The 24939-nt window shown below is 39.0% G+C and overlaps 2 protein-coding genes across 7 annotated transcripts in view; one reads left to right on the plus strand and one right to left on the minus strand.

The window, feature by feature from the left end:
- Akirin2 (akirin 2) overlaps positions 1-10436 on the plus strand; it is a 16499-nt gene extending 6063 nt beyond the window's left edge. The window contains exons 2-5 of the mRNA XM_021222147.2: positions 5603-5746; positions 8439-8588; positions 9254-9325; positions 9532-10436. Of these exons, the coding sequence (XP_021077806.1) occupies positions 5603-5746; positions 8439-8588; positions 9254-9325; positions 9532-9542 (377 nt within the window). The 3' untranslated portion in view covers positions 9543-10436. The remainder of the gene's footprint in view (positions 1-5602; positions 5747-8438; positions 8589-9253; positions 9326-9531) is intronic.
- Positions 10437-11840: 1404 nt separating this feature from the next.
- Positions 11841-24939, minus strand: part of Orc3 (origin recognition complex subunit 3) — a 46503-nt gene continuing 33404 nt past the window's right edge. For 2 of the 6 annotated variants that reach the window (XM_029533231.1, XM_029533229.1), the window contains 7 exons: positions 24227-24360; positions 22449-22528; positions 20924-21024; positions 18326-18467; positions 15770-15886; positions 14877-14956; positions 11841-14195 (listed from right to left, as the gene is read on the minus strand). In XM_029533231.1, coding sequence (XP_029389091.1) covers positions 14090-14195; positions 14877-14956; positions 15770-15886; positions 18326-18467; positions 20924-21024; positions 22449-22528; positions 24227-24360 — 760 coding nt within the window. In that variant the 3' untranslated portion in view covers positions 11841-14089. The other 4 variants (XM_029533230.1, XM_021222116.1, XM_021222117.1 and 1 more) reach the window with 4 other exon arrangements.

A 24939-nucleotide genomic window follows, 5' to 3' on the forward strand; every position in this document is an offset into this window, starting at 1 on the left:
GAACTCACTCTGTAGACCAGGCTGGCCTCGAACTCAGAAATCCGCCTGCCTCTGCCTCCCAAGTGCTGGGATTAAAGGCGTGCGCCACCACGCCCGGCTAGTAATACTTTTGAAAGATTGAAGATAACAGATTCTGGGCTGGTTAGATGGCCCAGCCAGTAAGTGTTTACTGCCAAGCCCAAGGGCCCTTGAGTTTGTTCACTGGGACCTACGTAGTGGAAAGAAAAAACTCCAAAAGGTTTCTGTGACTTTGACCTGTGCACTGTGGCAAGTGTATTGTAACTGTGGATGAGTGAGGAAATGCACAAACACAAGACAATGATGAAGTATAAAAGAAAAATTCCGAGTCTAGTACTGACAGTATTTTACTATTTGAAAAGAAACCATTACACATACAAACCGATAGAAAGAGTAGAGTCCAGGCTCCTTGCAGAGTTGTTTGGTGAAGCTAGATAATGGGATTGGGGATGTTAACTAAATTAGTTAATCAGAGTTCTGTGGTCTTTGGTGTCCTTGTGCCTAACAGTGTCCAATACTGTTGACCTTAATACTGTCCAGTGCTATTATTCTACAAAAGTTTCTCTGTGCATATGTGAAAATTTGATAAATTTTGGTTTGATGTCTTTGATAAGACTATCAACTTTAAAAAGATGAAGAGAAGGGATACTCCAGCCTATTTCAACGTGTCTAGCATGTGCAGATGACTACTCTATGCTTGATTGCTGAATATAGCAATTCTAGGACTCAATTTATCCCAACTTTCTATACATAGCTGAGAGATCCACTAAGAGTCTAAAATAGGTCTCTGAATATTTAGGGCAGATGTGGGTCAATGCTGATACCAACTTTAAAAATGGCTTCAGAGTTAATAAAGTTAGTTGGTTAATGTATTACCACAAAGCTTTAAAATGTTGAGTTTATTTGTTGGGATATTCACTTGGCATTTCCCAGGTTTCTTAGAAGTGCTGCAGTTAGGGAAGCAATGGGATTGTAGTTCTGTATCTTTTTTTTTAGACTGTTCTGTGACCCTGGGTTATAATATTTTATGAGCAAAGTATTAATTCAACTGAGTTGTAACAACTACTGCAGTGAAAAATTTAAACAATGTTTCTGGGTACTTAACTTTTTTTTTTTTTAAAAGAAGTATTTATGTGTATGAGTGTTTATGAATGCATTACACACATACAGTGTCCATGGAAGTTAAAGAGGGCATCACACACCCTAGAACTGGAGTTAGGGATGTTTGTGAGTAGCTGCTGGGAATGGAACCTCAGTCCTCTGCAAGAGCCCCAGGGCATTACTTCTTTATGTTCCTTCCCTCATACTCCTCCTAGGTGATAAGTAAGGGCTTCTAGCATTATAATATTTTAGATAGTCTCATTTGGGGAAATTTTGCCATTGTCAGAAATTTGCTCACTTGTCAAATTATTTTGGTATGTGTGCACTGGCCTTTAGCATTCATTTTTGTTACTACAACACCTCAAGAAAATGAGAATGAAAATAGATTAGGGATGAGTTTAGGAGAACTGTTGTTCTCTTCTTGTTATTAATTTATTTATTGAGACAGGGTCTCTACATAGCTCTTATTGTCCTCGAACTCCCTATGTAGATCCAGTTGTGCTGGGGTAGGTCACAATGCTCAACCTTTTTTGTTTTTAAAATGAGATAGTGCTGGGTGTGGTGGCACTTGGGTTGACAAAGGATGACCGATCACCTGAGTTTGAGGCTAGCTTGGGATGCATATTGAGATCCTGCTTCAAGTACTGTGAGCAGCATAAAACTACCTTAGCAACTGAATAAAATGTAGTCGAGTTCTCAACTATTATCCCAGGCCCTAAGAGACTACCTAGTGCTAAATGTTGTTACCTGGTAGGACTTTTCTTAGTGATGTAACTGGAAGTATAGGTAATAATTGCTGTGACAGGACAGAGTAAATAGGTGGTGACTGTACCAACCTTCAGTGGCTTAGTGTGAAGTAGTACATTACTGGTATTGTGATGCGCAGCAACGCTTCCATACTGGTTTAGATTAATACCTTAAAACAGCAACAGAACACTCCCTTGAACATAGATGCCTATCCTAAGACTGTTAGTGTATTGGGAACTTAAGTCAGTCTGGATAGAAGTAATGTACATATAGAATATTGGTGTGGAGTCTTTATCAGCTTCAAAACTGTTCACCTCCTGAACTGAAATACATCAGACCAATTTAGTGGTTTTCAACTTGTGCTGCCAGGATCTTGTGCAAGTTAGATCACTTGACTGCACAGCATTCTCATGTGCTGTTAGTATTAGAACATATGAGGACAAGTATAGCTTAGGTGACGTAGTTGCATCCTAGCAGATACACAACAGTATAGGCAATGACATTAGGAATTGAATTCTTTTTTGATTTTTCGAGACAGGGTTTCTCTGTATAGCCCTGGCTCACTTTGTAGACCAGGCTGGCCTCGAACTCAGAAATCCGCCTGCCTCTGCCCACCCCCCAACCCCTGCCCTGAGTGCTGGGATAAAAGGCGTGCGCCACCACGCCTGGCAGGGATTGAATTCTTTAGTTGACAGTATGAAGTGTTGGCAAGTCTTAGGTGTAGCTGGTAATAATGTGAAATAGTAAAGAACACTCTGGAAAACTTTGGTACTTTACAAAATAAAATCATTCACTTGCCATAGGATTAGGTAGTCTGATACCATTCCTGGGTGTTACCAGAGCTGAGAACGGCCTCAGACTAGAACTTGAATTTAGTAGTTTCTCATTGGAAACACTCTGAAAGGCCAATAACAGAAACTGGAGAAATAAATTATCACCAGTCAACAATAGGAAGAAACTGATTGATGCAGTGTGCATGAATTCCAATCATGTCTAGTACAGTGAAAACAAAGTCACTATCCTATACTGCTTGGGAATGATGACAGGAAAAGTGTATTTGTCATAGCATGGGTACAATTAAAAAAAATGTTTGCATTGTTTGTGGTTGTGAAGTCCACTTATACAGGAGGCTAAATGTAGTGATCCCATGTGAGTATTAGCTTCTTGAAGACTGGAGAGAGAGAGAGGTCGGTGTGTGTGTGTGTGTGTGTGTGTGTGTGTGTGTGTGTGTGTGTTATAAAGAGACATAAGAATAGTGAAAGTTGTGGTTTTATATTACATTTCACTTGATAAATCATAACTTAAAAATGTACTATACTGTTGTGTATCTGCTAGACTGCAACTAAGTCATCTAAGCTATACTTGTCCTCAAAATTTTTTTGTTTCCCTGTTGAGACTGGCTCACTGTGTAGCCAGGAACTCCCTAGGTAGGCTGCCTTTTTCACACAGGTGCTGGGATTAAAAGTTTTGTGCCACTATGCTGTGTTGGATTGGGGCTTAAAAGAAATAGTTTTACTGAATTTTAGTCTTGGCTTTGTTTCAAGCATTCTCTTTATGGTACAGTTTAGTTTGGCCGTCATTAATTTTGTAGTAAAGTTTAGAACTAGATACAGTGATTCTCAACCTGTGGATGACCCATTTGGGGGCAGGATCACATACCAGATATCTTACATATCAGGTATTTACATTCCAATTAATGACAGGAGCAGGATTACAGTTATGTGACATAACAAAATGCTATGGTGGCAGGTCTCCAGACCATGAAGCATATATAAAGGGAGGGTCACAACATTGGGAAGGCTGAGAGCCACTCACAGAGGAAGACAGATTAATTTGAGGAGCAACAGCTTTGTGGTGGTCATGTAAAAGTCACAGAGAGGTGGTAGATGTGAAGGTCAAGCTACTCCAAGCCAGTGTCATGTGTTTTGAAGCTTCTGGCTATAAATAAGCTTTACCATGTTTTTTTGAATGACATTTGCCACTCATTCAAAATAGCATTAGCTTAAAGTCCTTTACAATATTGGTATAGAAAGAGTTATTTCGTTTTTTAAATTAAGATACTATGCTTGTTGGCAACAAGATATTCCATAGGTTTATCAGATACTTCTGATGAATGCTAGGAAACTATTCATATTAAGGCAATCCTACATGACCTTAATTTTATGTCATACTGACAACTGTTTACTTAAGTGGAAAAGACTGAAATTGACCATCTCAACTGTACTAAAAACAGTTAGCATTTTGAAAAGTGTTAAACAGTTAAAACCCACACAGCTATCCATAAGTTAATCATATGTAATTTTGTATTTGAACTATACATTCACATACATTGTGTATGTGTACATAAACATAAACCGTTTAAATGACAGAATTAATGGTATCTTGACTGAATTCATTTATCATTTGAGTTTTTCTTTTAGTTACAGTGGAATTGGGCATCTAAAGTGTTTAAAGTCAGAGGAGGGGTGGAAAGATTGCCTGGTGGTTAGAGCACCTGTTCCTCTTGCAGGGACACCTGGGGTCCTAGTCTTCTTGAAGGTTGGCTAGCACCTCTTCTTAGCACCGGTTCCAAGAGGTCAGATGCCCTCTTCTGGCTCCCACAAGCATTGCATGCATATGATGCAGTTAAATACATGTAGGCAAAAGTAATACACATATTAAAAATAAAAACCTAAGATAAATGATTCTTTAAATTTTTGAATATTTAGAGAAAGAAAAGAGACCACTGAAGATTAAAAATGAAAGGTACCAGTTATTCATTATTGAGCAGGATTGTTACTGTGTGAGTTGAATATGGAATCACTCTTCCCTTTGTGCAGTTTTAATTGCATTTTCACTTTTGCTTTCAATTGGGATTAATAATAAACTTCTTGGAATTTAGTTCCACATTGAGCTAAAGGAGTTACTGAGAAAATCTGTAGATACAGGTGATAAGGAGAGTGGAAACGGGGGGGGGGGGGGCATTTCCTACAGATCAAATGGTCCCTTATTTTTAGTTAGAAATTGTGGTAAAGTGAATTAATTCTATTAACTCAAAAATGACGTGCTAGGTATAATTTTATGTTTGAGTGGCTATGTAAAAGATGACTGCATTGTAGTATAGTGGCTCTTATGTATTGCTGTGTCATATTATTTCATAGGAGCGTTTCTCCCCAAGATTCAGAATGCTTTGTTGTTAATGCTAGAACGGTTTAGTGTTTCATCATGCTTCATATTGACAATTTGATTTATGGTAAAATTTTAATTCTCTTGTACTTTGACATTTTAGACTTACGCTTGAATGTACATAATCTTCCTTTCTCTTTACTGGAAAATACTGGTTAACTTAAGTAGTTCTGTATGTAATAGATACATGGGCTCTGAGTTTACTCTGAGTAAAATGATTGAAGAAAGTTAGATTACCTGACCACTGATTTTGAGTAAAAAGCTTAAATTTAGTTTTTACAAATAGGATTTTTGACTTTGTTGAATTCCAGATGGCATGTATATGTTTTTGTTTTAAAAGATTTATTTCATTTTACGTGTATATGTGTATCTGGGAGTATATGTCTGTCCCATACTGTGCCTGTAGAAGCCAGAAGAGGGTTGGATATGCTACTTTTGAAATTCTTGTGCTCAACCAACAGGTTCATAGGGAAAACAGTTCTTTGTTATTTGGAAGAAATATTTTTGATAGATTTTTTTTTCTTTAGTATGAAAATTTTGATTTTCCAAATTTTTACTTTTTTCCTTTTAGAACAAATTCTGTACAACATAAAACAGGAGTATAAACGTATGCAGAAGAGAAGACATTTAGAAGCTAGTTTTCAGCAGACAGATCCAGGTTGTAGTTCCGATTCACAGCCACATGCATTTCTCATCAGTGGACCAGCATCACCAGGTAATAAACCTTAATACGTATAAGAAGTATTACATTAGAAATGATGGAGAAAATGCAAAATGCCCACAACTTTTTCCTGCTTTTTCCAAGATTAAAGTAGTTACACAAAGTAATGTATACTGTTTTAAAAGTTTTCACTACCTGTATTCCCACCAATCACAGGCAGCCACCTTTAGCATCCCTAAAGCGGACATAACTTGGATTTAAAACATCACTAGTGTTTACTATATGCTTTAAAAATACCCATTTATTTTTGTGCTTTTATCTGCATGTATGTACAACATAAACCATTTATATGTCTGGTACTCATGGAGACCAAAAGAGAATGTCAGATCCTCTGAAACTAGAGTTACAGATGGTTATGAGCCCTGTCATGTAGGTGTTGAGAACCAAACCTGAATCCTCTGCAAAAACAAGTGCCTTTAACTGTGATACTATCTTATCTGTCCCACCACACACTTTTCTGTTAGATAATAGTGCCCCAACACTGCCATTTTGTGAATTTCCTATGATTATTGATCTAGCAGTTAAATTCAAAAGTTCTTCTGATAGAACCACTATACAAATGTCTATCCATCTACTTGTAGACATTGGTCACATTGGGCTAGATTCCTTAAAGTGTGGATTTCTTTTTTTCTGTTGTTTTTTAAAATTGAGTATCAATTTAAAACCCATATTTACCTTTTAGAGAGAATGGTCTACTTTTCTAAGGCTGTCTTAGTAATGCTGAAGTTACATGGCCAAAAAAGAACCATCTTACCTTTAGTTAATACCCTGTCAAAATAGTTTTTACTTCAGAAGCACTTGTTTGGGTCTGGTGAGACGGCTCAGCGGTTAAGAGGACTAACTACTCCTCTGAAGGTTCTGAGTTCAAATCCCAGCAACCACATGGTGGCTCACAATCATCCATAATGAGGTCTGACTCCCTCTTCTGGCATGTCTGAAGACAGCTACAGTGTACTTACATATAACAATAAATAAATCTTTTTAAAGGGGTGGGGGTGCTGGCGAGATGGCTCAGCAGTAAAGAGCACTGAGGGCTCTTATGAAGGTTCTGAGTTCAAATCCCAAAAACCACATGGTGGCTCACAACCCTCTGTGAGGAGATCTGACATCCTCCTCTGGTATCTGAAGACAGCTACAGTGTACTTACATATAATAAATCTTTAAAACAGAAGCACTTGTTTTTCCTGGTACAATTCAAAACAGAAACATAAAATCAAAGATGTAAGGTAATCAATTAAAACTTGATGAGAAATTGTTCAATGCTAAATATTGGAATGTTGCCAGTTGTGGGGGGTTGGAGCTAGGTATGCCAAAGGAGTGATTCTTACTAAAATTATACTGATGATCTTTTCTACTAATATTATTTAATTCTTAGGGATTTGCCAGTCTTAACAAGACTTGGAATTTCAAGGTTAGGCTAGCCTTGGTAGTTGGGTTAATTTGGGTGAGTCAGTGCGGATAAAGGCACCACAGAGAAGATGAGAAAACTGACGTGAGTGTGCTTGTATCCATATGTAGCACTTGACAGCACGGATGCAGTGAATAGCTACCACAATCCTGGGTTATCAGAAAGATAATGATCTTTAAGCCAGGAATGTTTTAAGATCAAAGTATGTTAAATAGAGGATGAATGTCTTTTTCTATGAAGTATGTCACTGCTTGATTATATCAGTGGCTGTTATATTAATAATTTTTCAGAATTGGAAACCATAAAATACAGGTGAATTTTTTTTCCCTCTGCAGATTGTCCTAGCAGTTATCATTAACAAAAAACAGAGAGGGGGAAGCATACAATTCAAAGAAATAAACATGATCAGAGCTTTTTCCTTTAAGAGGTCCCAGAAATGAATGTTTCTGAAATTTGGTTCATGAGTCAACTTGTTAGTATCCTAAAGTTTTTAATACAGATCCGTGCTTACTTACTGTCTTTAACAATTACCATTAAGAGAATTTTCTCTTTAAAACCTTTTAGTTACAGAAACACATAAGGAATATTCTTGCTAATTTGAAATTGACAAACACTGGTGTTGGAGCTGTTTTTGGAACTTTGGTGTTTTCTTGAGTTTTGAGTGTTTGAACTTAGGTGAATTAAATTATATTAGCAAAAGTGGGGATTATGGTCACTATTCAAAATTTAGAATCAATTATGTTCCTTTAGTTAAGGGATAAGTATCTGCATTACAGATTTCTCCCTGCAGCAACTCTTTTAAAAGTATAATTCTCTATTTTTCTTTTTTAGATATAATTCTCTTTTAAAAGGAAACTAAAGGGTTTGGAAAATGAAGAATATTGAAGTAGTAGAACAATCGGATATGATTTACTGTGTGGTCTTAAAATATAAACAATAAGCATTAACAATAAAATAAGTGTCTTTATAGTATAATCGTATTACTCTAATAACTAAATGTTCTGAACAGGCATGTGCTGGAATGGAGTCTGAAAGTTTTGTGATGGGCACTGTCATTGCAAGGATTTTGTTTTGAAGTTTTCTCCACTCAACTTTAGGCTTTTCCTCTAGATAACATCCCTTTTTCCAGAATCGAAGTCTGATAGAATTAATACTTGGCCCTGTTTATCATAGATAATAAGTTTAAATGACATGGGGAAGTTCTCAATGAAACCTTCATTCAGGAGGTATTCTGTCATGGTTCTAAATCAGGTGATCTTTTATTCATGTTGTACATAGGGACTTCATCTGCAACATCCTCACCATTAAAAAAAGAACAGCCCTTATTTACTCTAAGGCAGGTTGGAATGATCTGTGAACGTTTGTTGAAAGAACGGGAAGAGAAAGTTCGAGAAGAATATGAAGAAATACTGAATACAAAACTTGCAGGTAACAAATGAGTTTATTTTAGAATATCCCAGTGTTCTAGTCACTGTTCTATTGCTGTGAAGAGACACCATGAACAAGGCAACTCTTAGGAAAGAAGGCATTTAATTGGGAGCTTGCTTCTATTGTTAGAGCATGGCAGCATGCAGATAGGTACATCCTAATTTCACATCTCCCCCACCTCACCCTTAGGGGCACACTTCTGCCAACGAGGCCACACCTCATAATCTAATTCTTTCAGAGTTCCACTCCCTTCTGACTCGAATTCTAATATATGAAACTCTGGGGTCCATTCTTATTCAAGTCACCACACCTAGAAACTCATTGTAAGAATTATTTCCCACGGGTGTTTTTACACTGGACTATTCTTTCTATACATTGGTATAGTCTTGGTATATGTGGACCAGAGAATTTCAGTAAAAAGGGAAATTAACATTCTTAAAGCCCATATCTCACCTTCATGACACCAGGAATGAGCTAGCTGTATAGATCAGCTGCAGTATTCATTAAATTTTTTATTTTGTATCCTGTGGCAAACACTTAATTTGAGCTGTTTACAATTACTATTTAAGTTATGGAAAGTTTTCTTTCACATTGCTTTATATTTTCTGATACATTAGATAGAATATTTTGCAAATCATGTAATTTACACATACCTTTACTTATAGAACAATATGATGCTTTTGTGAAGTTTACGCATGATCAGATAATGCGGCGATATGGAGAACAGCCTGCTAGTTGTAAGTATTTGATCTTTGAACTATAAACTGAAAAGATCATGTTTTCATATTTAAGAAGAGAGTTGATAAAAAGCATGGAGAAAAAGTTAGTTTAAAACAGAAGTAAAATGTTACAAGTTAACTATCTAGGAGTGGTGTTGGGAAAGGGTGATCTTGCTGCTGTCATTTTGCCCTTCTCTGTACTAATAACTCCTTTTCTCCTCCAGATGTTTCATGAATCACGCCTTTGCATTTGTGGGCTGCCNTGTTCCTTGTTGAGTTGTTGCAGGAGGTCCCAACTATGACATGCAGCAATGCCAGTACCCATCTGTGAATACAGGTTATTTCAAGCTTTCGTCAGTGGCAACCACTCTTAGGCAGCAGCAATTGGTTTTGGAAATTTCCGTGATGTCATTACCACCTGAATGTGGACCTTTGCTACTTGTATTAAGACCAGTGGCCTCGTTTTNCTGTATCATTACAATTTGGCTTCTTTATATTGTTTGAAAGGGATTAAAGCTGGCATTCTAGAACATGCCCTTCACTGGTTATGTAAATAAAACTGTAGAATGACACGTCAGATGAAGTTAGTGTGATTTTAATTGTGCACTACAACCAAGCTGTAACCAGTTATTAATAACTTAGAATGTAATCCCAGGACATTTAAGCAGTTAGTCTACAGNACTTCTGTGAGATAGTGGAGGAGGAGGAAGGAGGGCATTTCTGTATTTCAGGACTTTTCTTGGGGTTTCAGAATGGGTTTATATGATTTTCTTTATTATTTTTTGGTAGTTTTATTTATTCTATCAGTCTTTTTAACAAATGTTTATTGCTGCACCCCCTCCCCAGTGTATTATTGTTTTACTGCCCTTGGAGCACTGGAGTTTAGTTGGAAAAATAAAACATTTACTTCTATTCTGCCTGTGTCCGAATTGTACACATGGGTAGTATTGGAATAAAGTAGTGTTTAAACGTTAAGTATTTTATAGAAATCAACACAAAGTTAATTTTCTGGCAATATTTACCTTTTAAATGCTGTTTTCAGAAATTAAGTTATGATTCAAAACTGCTTCTGTAACTTGCTGTATAACAGCATGTTATATAACAAGATCTAAAACAGCTGTAGACCTTTCCTTTGAATCCAGTTTTGATGTTTTTGAATGATGTGATAGATGAACACATGGTTGCTTTAGTTGATGTGGTAAAATAACCCTGCCCAAAGCAGTTTAGGGTATTAAGTGTTTATTTTACTTTACCTCAAAATCCCAGGTTGCAGTCTATCACTATGGGGAAATCAAAACAGCGGGAACTTGTAGCCACAAGTAAGAGCAGAGAGCCATCAGTAAATGTACAGTGCTCAGTTTAGTGGATGGCTCCACCCATGTTCTGATTGGCTCTCTTCCTAATTGGTTAAGGCAGTTCAGTCACTCACAGACATGCCAACAGGCTAAACTGATCTAGACAAGCCTTGTTAAGATTTAGAAAATCCTAGGTACTGTTGAGAAGAGAAAGTTAACATCTTAAGGGCTGAAGAGAGGCTCAGAAGAGCTTGGGTTGCTTTTTTGGAAGACCCTGGTTTGGTTCCCAGAACCTATATAACAGCTCACCAACTGATGCCTTTTCTGAACTCCATGGCCTCCAGGATGCACACAATACACACATATATACTCAGGCAAGCACACATACATAAAACATTAAATAATATCACACTAATATAACGGTGAATGAATAAATAAAATGTATACAAAGTAGTGAGAAAGCTGAAAGTGCTAACCACACACGTCATCTTGGTAGCTGGGGCATGATTAGGGGTTAAAGGCCCCCTCAATATTGCTCAGTGAATTATTTTCAATTTTTTTAAAAGATTTTATTTGTATACATTTATGTGCCTGAGGCCATAAGATAGCCAGGCTAGGAACCAAAATCCCAAAGTCCTCTGCAAGAGTAGCGAACATTCTTAACTGCTGAGCTACCTCTCTGGCTCCCTTTGAATTTTAATAGCATTCTTCTGTCATTAGACTAATCTTAGAATACAATATTTCATTTTTAACTTACTAACCTCATTTAAAAATAAGCCCCCAGAGTGTGCTCTATGGCTTTCACAAGATGTCAGACACTTCCAAAGTCCATTAGTACACAAGAAACACAAGTTATAAAATGGGGCAGCTGGCTGTAAAGTGAACTAATCTCACACTAGATTTCAGCCTCAGTACTATTGGTACTTTGGGAAGTATCTGTGCATCCTAGAGTGTTAATGGTATCTCTCCCCTTTCCCCATTGTCAACCAAAATCTCCACATTATCTTTCAAATATAGCCCTCAACTTGTTAGGAAAACATCACAGAAGTTGAAAGATTAGCGTCATTTCCTACTTGAATTTTTCAAGTATAAACTGCTAAACTGTGTTTGAAGTTGTCAAAACACGTACGCTTCTCTCTAATCTCAGTGCTGGCCACCTGGCACGCCTTTAGTCCCAGCACTTGGGAGGCAGAGGCAGGCGGATTTCTGAGTTCAAGGCCAGCGTGGTCTATAAAGTGAGTTCCAGGACATCCAGGGCTATACAGAGAAACTGTCTCAAAAAACAAAAACCAAACAAAACAAAAAGAATGTAAAGTGATGCTATGGAGTCCATATTATCCAGTATTAGCATATGGCTTTTTCCCAGGTTACTGTTCAGTTTGATACTTGGCTAGGTCAATTAACCAAGTTACCTAAGATTACTGCATTGTTTAATCTATTAAAATATGAGGTTCAGTCTTCAGTTGGCTTCTAAGATACTTGCCTGACTTCTTTCACTTTTAATGTTCTCTTGAGTTTTTAACTACAAATAAGCACAAACCTCAATGCTGGAGTTGATCTCCTTGCCTCTCTTCAGTGCTGACTTTGGTGGTCTCTAATAACAAGATTCTGCTCACCTTACTGTGTAACATTTCCTGATTTTTGTATCTAAAGCCAAACTCATTTTTGCTGCTGTTTCTTCAATTAGCCTTCCATAACTACAATAAAATACTCAGGTTGATCTAGTCAGGAAGTTTAATTCCATTTTGAAGGTTTCGGTATATGGTCAGTTGTCCTTGTTGCTTTGGTCTGTAGTGAGGCAGCAGACATGGCTGGTGTCCAGTTTAGAGCTAAACTGTTAGCTCATCAGCCAGGAAGCAAAAGAATAAAGGACTGTTGGACCCCCTACCATTTTCCTTAGGGCCAACTCGCAGAGACTTCCCGTTAGACCTTAGTTCCTAGAGATCCCACCATACAGGCCATAGCAAGCCCACACTGGTGGCCATGCTTCTAGTTTCTAAGCAGAAAGGATTTTAAGTTGTAGTTTATCTACAGTGGCACCAACACCACTGCTCTTGGCCTAGTCTAAGATTCGCCTTGGTCAGCTGACTAGTAATTGCTTTGCTGCATGAGGCCTCACTGTCCTCACATGTGTTGATCATTGATAGGCTCTTTTGCTTCTGACCTAAGAAAACAAGCTTCATTACCTGCACCCTTGCCCTATTCATTCCATCCCTATTATTTGAACCCCTTACCCACTCTAGCTGTCTCTGTCCTTTGATATTCTTGGTGTCCCCTTCCTAGGATATTGGTCACTGCTGTTGCCTGCCTGGTGGGGTCACCCATAAGTCCTCCTGGGTAGTTTTTTCACTCCTGTACTTTTGCTCAAGCGAGGTCTGCTTTGACCACTCTTTAAAACCACAATGGCAATCCCCCTCCTTACCCTGCTGTTAACTTGGATGTGCAATAGTGGTCTGCTTTGCTAAGTAAAGCTCAAGGAAAACACTGATCTTGTTTTCTAAAATAGCTAAGAAGTGCCAGGCACCTCAATGAAGGATTGAATTTTATAGGCTACCAAGTAATTACACAAATCAGTTTAATAATTCAGGCCTATAGGTCCTTGATAGTATGAGAAGTCAATGTGCATACATGTGGAAATGCTGGTAAATGCCTAGGAAAAGAAAAAAAATATAAGCAAGAAAACAAGCCTCAGACAGACAAGATAAAAATATGCCAATATTAAGACCAATTCTTCTGTATTTTATATGCATAAAACGTTGTGTTGTTTAGAGACATGTTTTCTCATCTGGGCATAGTGTAAATTCCTTATAATCTTAGCACTTTGGGATGGGGGCATGGAGAAAGGATCATAATCTTGCACATACTCTGCAACACAAGTCAAAAACACTTTTAAATTTTCTTCTGGACATGGGCTCTCTGAATCATTTGTGAACAATTTTGGTATAATTCTCTTGAGAGTTGAACATTAAATAATGAGCTTTTAGGTGTCTGATTCTTAAGTTCTTGTCATGAAAGGTATCATATTATTTCACTGGACCTTTACATTTCTGAGTTTTGTAAGTTAGGGGAGCAGTTTGTGGAGGCCCTTACTGGTTGTAAGTCTCCGTGACTGTTCATGTGAATGTTTATTAATATTAAGTATAAAGCCAAATGGCTTTGGGCCAGGTAAGTTGCCAAGATTACAAGAAATGGGGAGGCAGAGGCAATTTTAGAGCCTTTCTAGCAAGGAAAACACCAGAAAGATGTTTACAGTGTCTAACTTTACAGTGTGCTGGTGTTTGGGGTGCTGCTGAGAAGTATGTATAAGAAGTTCTAGCATTTACACACTAAACAAGCAAGAATGAAGCAATGTATACTGATAACATGTAAAGGCTTTATGCATTTGTTAGACTTTGAAGTACTCCAAAAACGTTTTGATACAAATATGCAAGATTTGCTTTTCGTCTTGAGTTGGACGTGGAACATCTTGTCTTCAGTCATTTGCTGTTTAGCAGCCTCCCCATGTAAGTCTTGCAACATGGTCAGTCTTCTGTTTCGTAGGCTTTATAAAGCCTAAAAGTTCTAATTCAGAAACAGCTCTAATAAATCGAGCACTAGAGACTTTAGCTAAGGAAAATTAGGGTTTTTTGTTTTAGTTTGACAAAAAGATTAAAATGAAAATCCGAAGATGAAATAGTAACTGGTAAATTGAAATAAGTGGTTGAAATAAATACTACTAAATTATATAACCCTATTGGAAAATGTTAAATGCAATCAGAATAGAAGGTTCAATGGAGCTGTGTGTTATCGTGCACACTTACTGTAATCTCAGCACTTGAGACAGAGGCAGTTTGAGGTCAGTCAGGTGAGGTTATATGATACTGTGTCTCACAAAAATGTCAATTGAGTCACATGGAAAAGTGTTGAATACAATTTGTGTTATGAATCGCCCCCTTGCCAACCTTCTAGAAGTATATTTTTTTATAATTCAATAATGACAATTTCCTTAGTAAAACCTGGAATATAAATTGAGAAGACTAAATTCAGGATACTTAGAAATTAAGGTTGTTTTAAGATGGTATGGTTAAGAAGCAATACATATTTATGAATTTTTAGATGTGCTTTTTTTTTTTTTTTTTTTTTTTTTAAAACTTTTTTTGTGTGTGTGTGCTGGGCCTTGAATTCAAGGCCCTTTGTTTAAGCAAATGTTTAAGCAAATGACCTAGCCAGTTCAAGAAACAAGAACATTAAAATACTGTTACTGGGTCACTGTAGAACTGGTTTTAAAAGGATACTGAATAACTTCACTCATTTCTTCTGAGACTGTAGAATTTGCATCCATTTTCTCAGCAGCTGTCACAACTGTTGCAAAAGCCTTTTGAGTATACAAGACAGAAGAAAATACAACTTGTTACTAGGCATCTTTTTCTGTACCTTTGAGATAGTTTTGGGACTAATCGGGTTTTAGAACTTGCTGTAGACATCTCTGACACATCTTTCACAACAGATTTCAAATTAAAGATGACTAATGAAATTAATAAGTTTTGCCAGTTATTCATTAAAAATAGTAAAACTGACTCTATACATTTGTGTTAGAGGATTAAAGCATAACTATTCAAAATTTTAAAAGCAGAGAAATCCCTGTTCCCTCTACTGTCAATCTTTTACTCCAGGAAAATGCAATTCTCTTGGAAGAGTCTAATTCAGCATGTCCTTTGATATTGAGAAGATGTCAGCTAGGACTTTTGACAGCTATGCACTTGTCCCCTGCCTTGCCAGAGTAGGATTTCTCCTGTTGTGTGAGGGGTGTCCATCACACCTCTATTCTGGAGTGCTCTGAGCTGATCTGAATCCTTTTTTGGCTTCTGCTTTTAAAAGACACAGGATCGAGCCGGGTGTGGTGGCGCACACCTTTAGTCCCAACACTTGAGAGGCAGAGGCAGGTGGATTTCTGAGTTAGAGGACAGCCAGGGCTACACAGAGAAACCCTGTCTGGAAAAACCAAAGGGGGGGGGGGAACCCACAGGATCAGAATAGGAGCCTCTTAGTACAGACTGCTAAAGACCCTGCTTCCTTAGGAACTTATGAAGTATAACAACATTTGTGCTTCATAAACAAAAGAGAGAGTGCTCGAGAGCAAAACTCTAGGAAAGCTAGTTAAACACCTAACTTGTTCTTTGTGACCTACCTCTGCCCAGTCGACAAGGTTAATCAGCCGGCTACACTCCAGGTGCAGTTTGTATGCTATGCAGATGTCAGGAGCAGTATTTGGAATACATCCTTCCTCACTTTTCAGTGCTTCATTCTAAAAACAGCAGATTAGAAGTTAAAATCTTTTGGAAATTATTAAAATCAAAAAGCTATTAGTTGAACTCCTAAATTTAGTAAATCAGAAAGTAGAATCTTGTCATTTCCTCTCTTCATACTTGGCTATATATATCCCTCTAGCTCTAAGCCACTCTCCCCATAAGACTTTTTTTTTTTTTTTTTTAAATCTCATTTGCAGATCATTATTTGTAAAGACTCTCATAACACCTGTTTCAGTTTGCTGTAAAAGTTTAGAAATCTCTGGAAATGATTACTCAATAAAATGCTGCTTTTGTTTATTATATGGCATTAGCACTTCTCTGGTAGTGGTAGAGCAGGGTAGAGTAGATGTGATCCCCCAGCACCCTGCCTTGTTACTGTTGTGAAAACAGGGTCTCCATGGCCTAAGCAGCAGTGCAGAGTCCCCCCCCCCAGGTTTATTTTTGTTTCTGTGCACGAGTGTATCTATGTGAACAGATGCTGCCCCTTAAATACAGTCATCTGCACAGTCCGGGAGAGAGTGCCATCAAAGAGCTGGAGACAATCAGCCCTCACACCATAAGTCCTATAGAAACTGTCAGTATTGGTTTAACTTGAACTCCCAGTTTTATTAAGAAACAAAATCTCATAGACAAAATGCATGTAAGAACACATCAGTTTGTTTCTGTAACTCTACAACTAAATATTTTAGTTTGTAGCTCATATATTAAAAGTTATTTTTTCTTTACAAAAAAAAAAAAAGGATTCATTTGTTGTGCATAGGGGATGAAGCACGTGGGTGTTGGAGACTGTTGTCCTTCCCTCTGCGGTTTGAGTCTCCGAGATTAAACTCAGGGTTAATGGCAGATGCTTTCACCTGCTGTCTGAGCTATCTGAGCAGACACTCCTGTTATTGAACTGTGGAATTATTAAGACTGGAGAGATGCTCAGGAGTTAATAGCATCTGCTGTTGTATGTGGAAGAGGACCAGAGCTGGGCTCCAGGCTCCCTACTGTATCAGCTCACAACACCTTTCATTTCAGCTCTGGGGCACCTTATCCCTTCTTCTGGACTCTTGTAGGTACTTTACCCACGTGAACACATACCCAAACAGATGATTAGGTTTTAAATAGGAAACTGTCGAGTTCCTGGTAGTCACCATCATTGAAGACCACTGGCCAGTAACTTCCTATCCAGTATCCTCCCCGCACTTCACCTTTGTGTGCTCCCACACTTCAGGTCTGTATCCCATTTTGTAAGGAACTGGTAGTAAGTTGGGGTATCTTTTGGAGCCACCTTTTCACTAAAAATATAATCACTATGTGTATGTATATGTATGATGTATGTGGCACTTGACAAGGTCAGAAGACAACTTTGTGGAATCATTTTTACAGGGGTTCAGGGAGTCACGCTCAGGCTATTAAGCTGCTTACTAGGTAATCAGAAGCCCCTTCATCCACTGAGCTGTACTGACTGCCCACAAAGTATCAGTAAGTTCATACTGGCCCTGAACTCGGTGATCTTGCCTGAACCTCTGGAGAGCTAGAATTACAAACGTGCTACCACAGCCATCCCAAAGTGTAGAGCATCTTTTCCTGGAAGGAAAACTTCCAACTTCCCGAGCACACATTCACCCGTGTTCAAAAACCCTAGCCGCCTACTTAATAACACGTAGTGTTCATTTAACTGTCAAAACAAAGGTAGTATTGAACATTTGAAACTGAAATTTGTAACTTTCTGGATGGTAGGCAACTGTTTCTTCCTGTGTCTCAGAGTTTCTGCAGCAGTACCTACAGGTCCTCCCAGAACAGATTGTTGTTAGGTTTTAAAATCCATGATGAAATTCCAGGGTTTTTTTTTCCATTTAAAATATGCACTTGGAATCTTACATATTTTCATTAGGCCTTATTACCTATCACTGACCAGCTGTTGTTACCTACATAAGAATCCTTTTCTGCTCGGCAGTGGTGGCTTAAGCCTTTAATCCCAGAACTCAGGGAGCAGAGGCAGTTGGATCTCTTGAGTTTGAGGCCAGTCTGGTCTATAGAGCAAGTTTCAGGAGAGCCAAAGATAACAAAAACAAAAACAAAAAAACCCCAAAACCATGTCTGGGGGAAAAAACTCATTTTTTACAAGAGTAAGATATTATATTCTAAAGCTTTCTGCCTATGGTTTGTTCAAAATTTTCTTCTGGTGTGTGGTCATGAACGTGTAGAACATAAGACAACTTTTGGGAGTTGGTTGTCTCCTTATTCCAAACTCAGATTATGAGGCTTAGTGGCAAATCCCATCTCACTGGCTATCTCCCATGGAAGGCAGTTTACATGTGAGCAAATGCATACGGCCTCAGTTGACTACTGACTGCTATTATTGCTAAATCAGTTTATCTAAAATCTAGGAACTTTTTTTTTTCTTTAGAAAAATGTGAGTAATTGGGCGAGTCGGGCTTCCTTCTTACCTTCAGGTAATAGTATGGGTTGTTGAGTGCAGTGTGGAGAGCGATTCTTGGAGCAGCATTTAAGTGCTCACGGAGTGTGTTGGCAGCACTGAAGTACACTACCTCATGCAGAGGCTGGCTCTCAGGAGGGAGAAGGTAGACTCTGAAAGGGAAGTCAGGCGCCAGCTTTAGATACATACATGCATACAAACAAACATACATACATACATACACGTACAGGTTGGTTTTCAATTCCATAGTTTTGTCACTCTTCTGAGTATTTGCTGCTTAATAAACAGTGAAATTAGCAACCAACCAAACACCTAGTAATGGATCTCATATAGTTCACCTAGTTTTATGTCAATACTACTTTTAAAACTTTCTCTGTATTTGTGATGTCTGGAATTAATGTTTTCCCCAGGCAGCAGGGCACATCTGTGAGGCATTTTTCTTAATTGGATCATTTGAGGTGGGAAGGCCTACCCTGTTCTCACTGACAAGTTCATCCATCCCTTTGCTGAGAGATTCCTTCACTGGCTAATAGTTTACCTCTTCAGGACTCGGAACACAAACTGAGATAGCCAGCATTGTGGACTGAATGAACGCTGAACTTGGTTCTTGTTTCTGTCCATAGACAGCCATTGTTGGATTAGGCGGACCACAACCTGTAAGCCACTTTAATACCCTTTATATACGTCAAAGCAGTACCTCAGTGTAGCCACCAAACACATTACTGCTACTCCTGAGTTTGCTTTCTCACCTCCTAGGGAGGATGCTACTCCTTCAGAAAGCCCCAATAAGCTTCTGTCCTGCCTCTGTGACTGAAGCAGAGGGCACAGCATGCACGTCATTCCTCCTCCAAGAGTTCCTGAGCCTACTCATCCTGCCTTGGATGGTGCTCTTTCTCCATTTGTAAACCACCAAAGATTTTGAATTGGCATTTTGCTTGCATTTATTTTTAAATGTCTTTCTTCTGTTCGGACCTAGAAGCTGTGTCAAACATCTGTACTCTAGGTCCTGTGGAAAATAGGGACAGGGTTTGTGATAGAGGTTGTGACTCCTGTGACACAGGAGTCCCATTTTTCTCTTTGGGCTTTTGCTTCATTTCTCTTCTGTTTCCTTCCCCTTTAGCTTTAACATACTATATATAATCTTACCCTCTTTCCTCCTGGGAGAGATCAACTCAGGATCAACACCGAGTCTCACTGTGGAAAGTTTTGTGACTTCACAGCAAATCTCAATTATTCTCAGCATTATTTCAGCAGCTTGTGAAAGGTTAAAGAGTCAGACGTACTAGACAAGAAGTCAGAGGGTGCCCGCTGGGATTTGTTGGAACTCATGGGCCTGGTACTGGGCCTGGAAACGTTAAACGGATGCCAAGGTTTACAGCTTGACATAAGGGAAGCCTCAGGAACAGGAGAGGCTCATAGAGCTGTGACTGTCAGCACAGATATGTCTGTCCTTACCAGGCCTTCAACCCCAACCCAATTTTCTTTCTTTCTTTCTTTCTTTCTTTCTTTCTTTCTTTCTTTCTTTCTTTCTTTCTTTCTTTGTTTTGTTTTGTTTTGTTTTGTTTTGTTTTGTTTTTCAAGACAGGGTTTCTCTGTGTAGTCCTGGCTGTCCTGGAACTCACTCTGTAGACCAGGCTGGCCTCGAACTCAGAAATCTGCCTCCCAAGTGCTGGGATTAAAGGCGTATGCCACCATGCCCCACCCAATTTTCCTTTTTGATATTACTTTTTTTCTTCAGTAACTAAGAATAACTCTGCCCTCAACATTGTCCTGGGAAATGAAAATTTCCACCTTCAGGATGGTTATGATCATGGTAGTCACCAAAAAACTGCTCCCACCCCCACCGCCTGACCGGTTTGAACTGCCTTCATCTAACTATCTAAAAACAGTACCTCTCCTACTTTCCTTTTGAGGCAGGGTCTCAGTAGTCTAATTGATGTAAAACTTAAGGTCATGTTAGCCTGCAGTGTCCTGTCCTAGCCTCAAATGCTGGGGTTACAGACTGGACCTCTACTTCTGCACTGTTTGTAACTGGCTAAGTCATCTCTGGTGTACTTAAATTCTTTTAAATCTGTCTGTTTCCATAAGGTCACCTGGATGGTTGATTTCATGTACACACATAAAGCTGGCTTTTGGAAAATACCCAGAATGGTCCAGGCTCCCCAAGAAAGACTTATAAACAAACTAGATAGGAGACTTTGATAGTTGCTGAGTAGATACTGCAATATAGATTTGGTGCTGATGCTTAGTTGTCCTGATAAAATACTCACAACAAAACAGTTGCATGGCTAGTATACAATGGCTGTTTCTGGGCTGACCCAGATTCTACTGCAGGCAGAAAAACGTTAAGAACAATGCAAACCTGACAGAATACTCTGAAGCGTCCTGTGTTTCCTCACCTGGCCTAACTGGCTAGATGAAGTTTAAACCTGCCTCCCTAAACCAACAGTAAAAAATAAACTAAGTCATTAGATTAGATAACAAGGACAGAAGATCAAGAAAGCCACTAAGATGGAAGAAACGCCCTGGACTGGCTGTGGGCAGTGAGTTTCCTGGTGTCATTTGGAAGGACAGGGTTACTGTTAGCTCACTGGAGCATTAGACTCACCTCACTAAGTTGTCGATGAAGTTCATAACATTTTCTCTGAGCATTTCAAACTTCGTTGGCTTCTTAGTTGTTCTCCTTAGCTCTTTCATTTCCAGTAAGGACTACAGGGCATAGCAGGGAGTGGGTTGAGAAATAGACCATCTTTGACTTCAGAACAGAAACACTTTGAAAGCTGTCACTCATGTGGAGACGCTGATGCCCTTTACTTACAGAGTGCAGACAAAGAACTAGCTCAAAATGTGCTTTATTTTCTGCTAAGAATCTGGGAAGACTACCCCTCTGTGTGTTTTGCTTTAAACATAGACCAAGTGAATGTTCAAGGGAGGAAGAGAGCAGCTTACTTCACTGCTCAGTCATACAAGGGTGCTCACTGTTTAGAAACCATTCATTCTCATTTAGCAACGTGAGGAAGAAAACAGCCACCCACAGCTTTGGCCCACGGGACAATAGATGTTATGAGTGTAGGTTCACCCAGACTGAAACTCTGTGGTACATTTTAACTTGGTAAAATGGGACAAGGAGGGTCACCTGACTGTCAAATGCCTTTTTACCCTATGAGTGATCAGTAAAAAAGAAAAAGGCTGAGATTTGTAGCGGTGTGGCTCTCCCTAGTGGCCAGACACCTAGGTTTGCTTCTCAGCACTACAGGGCGGAGGGAGGTCAAGAATATCTGACTTAGAGAGAGATAAGTACATCGTATTCTTTTTGTAAGTCACATCCCCATTTTCCCTTTATAGTTAATTCTGTTGTCTTTCTTAAGGCTTCAGAATTGTTTTCTATACTGTCTAGTAGACTGTAGACTGTGTGCATGTATCATCTAGGATGACAGTAAGACAGTTCCCTTGAGAATTAAGTCAGTGGAGGGCCTGGCTGAGAGGCTCCCCTAGAAAGGCTCCTGTAGTTAGTGAGGAACCTCCATGAAGTTTGCCTGGGTGTGCAAGTCTGAGTACTGACTCAGGCATAATTACTCCTTTTTTTTTCTTTTGCATACTGGCAAAGCCTAAGTATGCTTTTTGAATGTCCTAGTCCTCTGGGCTTCTGTAGTCTCTAAAGCTGTCCTCCCTGCCTCGCAGATGCCTGCTGTGATGCCAGCCTATCTTCCTGACTCTTGGCAGCTTCCACAGGTACAGCTTGCCTGCTTTGTTTGGAGGGAAGCTTTAAAATAAAACACCACCACCTAAGAAATTACTGCCCTCTTGTTTGGGCACTTGGTTAATTGTTTCATTAACCAGACTAAGGACCCCCAAAAGGGACATCAATTTCCCTGGTATATATAATGTCTCCACAGGAGTGACCTGAGGTTCCCTGTAATACTACTTTCCTGCCTTCTAATTCTATAATTAGCACAGAAAACCAACCCCTTCCTGCAGTTTAGATGGCATCAGTGTGTCTGAGTTTTTAGCTTCAGTCTATCTGTATTGTTCCTGGTTGTGAAGTAAGATGTGATGACAGAACCGGCCGAGAGCACAAACTAAAACAAGGTCACCGCCCCCAATGGAGCTGGAAGGAAGAGAAAGCTGCCTACCTTCTGAAGGTGATACAGGTCTGTCTTCTGCAGCCCCTTCGGCTGTGACCCACAGGCGTCCTCGTCCTCTCTGCTATCTGCTAGGAATGCAAAACCAAGACACAACAGAATAGACACTGGAAGAAGAATTTATGCTTTTTTAAACTTGAGTAAGACAGGCAGACGATGCTCCTTCCCGAAGCGGAAGGCAATACATATTACATTGTTTATATAGTAGTGAGGTCTTCACCCACTAGCTACTGAACTCTGAGAGCGTTTCTAGCCAACAGAACAAAAGCCTATATAAAAATATCATACAGACTTGAAACTATTTCCCTTTGATTATAAGCATGATCAGCTACATTCCGATGCACTGTGCTCAACCTTCCAATGTACTGCTTTTGATTCATTGCTGTTTAGCATAAGGAAGGAGGTGTATAAAAGCTATAAAAGTAATTCAAGGAAGAGAAATTCCTAACTGATATAAATGTATGGCTATGCTTCAGGAGGGTGTGATAATCTCTCTGACTTGGGAACCTGACAATGATTTGGTTCAAATATGATATAAAAATTAGCTAAAGAATATATATTCTTAAAGAACCAGAAGATAACTCCTGATTTTAGAAAGTTATACCCTAAGGTTAGGATAACTGCTAGCTAAATTCTTTATTCCATTCCATTACCATATAGCAGAACCTTAAAATTGATTATAACACTCAGCCTGATTTAACCCTCTCCAATTCTAAATTAAATATGCCAACAGTGTAAAGAGACCATAGGTGGCAAATAACCAAATATTTCTTCTTGTGAAAACTTTAAGTATGTTTTGTTATTAATAACAATTGGTTTTTAAACCACGAAATAAAGACAAGCCAGCAGGATGGTGTGGCTTTAACACATTTTCATCTTCAGCTTTGTCATGTGAAAAGCGATAATCACTCAGTGCTAATTTATCATAAGATTTGTTCACTAGGTCACATTATATAAACTAATTTAAATTATGGTATCTAGTTTCTTTATGTCCTTTAGAGTGGCTTCTCATTGGTGAGAGTGCAACTGTGAACTGATCTTATACATACACACATATAAACACACTCACTCACTCACTGACTGGAAGCCAAGAGAGACTGGCTCTAGTCAGGGTGCTGTATCGATAGCTGTGAAGTATAAAGCAGTTTACTTTTCTTCCCAGATTTCAGTTTCTCGTAGCTGGAATGATCTCAACTTCTAGACTTTTAACATTTTTACTTCTGTGAAATGGTTCAGGTCATTGCTGTGGTACTAAAGGTCACCTCTCACACATAATTTGGAGGAAACAAATGAGCACTGCTCACCTGCCTTAATCTTCTGTACCTGTGGCCTTGTCAGAGAGCCCTCAACAGGAGCTACAGAGGTATGAGGAGAGATTTCCACAGACAGTTTTCTATAACTAAAGGAGTTTAAAGACAAATATCTGCCACAGGAGGGATTCAAACAAACATTCCAAAGCAGGTATTTCCATGATGCCATGAGGAAAGCCTCTTTCCTCACCCCCATCACTGCACCCCCAGATAAGGAAAGAGTACAGAATGATCTATCCAGAGACTAAGGGCTGTCTGCCACCCAGTCTCATCTGAAGAATGAAAATGTTCTTCCATTTGATTTTCTACATTGTTTAAAACAAATCCCGAGGCAAAATACTTTTGCCTGTTTGCACTTGTTAAGATGTTACATTCAGAGACTGGTCTGCTGACTGACACTGAGGAGTTTTGATGCCACTCTGGTTAAAGGACTGTCAGTGGGCAGGATATTACACTTACCATCAAGGTTCTGGAACTGGGTCAGGAAATCCTTTATTTTCTGTGTTGTGTTGCCAAGCTGCTTTTCAGTAGAGGAATTCAAAACCTCAATACATCGATGAAGTATGCTCACCAGTTCATCCTTTGCCAGCATTCTAGAAAAACAGTGACAGGACGTGTAGCACAACCAGAAAACTAGCACACCTCGTCAAGTTACTTTTGGTGACGGGGTTTCACCCCAGCAATAATACCTTAACTAAGATATGACTTAAGTCAACAGCCTCCATTGGAGCCAGTGAAATGGCTCTGCAGCTAAGGCACTTTATATTCTGAATTTGATCCCTGGAAACTCACATGGTAGAAGGAGAAAATTACCCAGAGAGTCGGTCCTCTGACTTCTACATACATGCCCCCACCCCAGGTGCTCACTCTTGAAGTAAATAAACGCCAACAAGAAATTAAGCACCAAATTCAGATCTAGAATTCCACATTGAGAGTAGAATCCATGACAGCTTCAATGTATGAGTTTGTTTTTGCAGTAAGCTCATAACAAAGCACTTAGGACATGTAGATTGAACAGTGTTTCATTTTTCTGTCTGTACTATGTGCTGAGATAGTCAGGGTGAGTGAAGTGTTGGAAGCCACAGAAGCTATTACTCCTGGCTCATTTTGAAACTGTTTAGAACCTCTGAACGTGGAAGACATACCTAAATGAGATACATTTCTGTTTGGAA

The sequence above is a fragment of the Mus pahari genome, chromosome 22 (assembly GCF_900095145.1).
Source record: "Mus pahari chromosome 22, PAHARI_EIJ_v1.1, whole genome shotgun sequence".
Taxonomy (NCBI): Eukaryota; Metazoa; Chordata; class Mammalia; order Rodentia; family Muridae; genus Mus; species Mus pahari.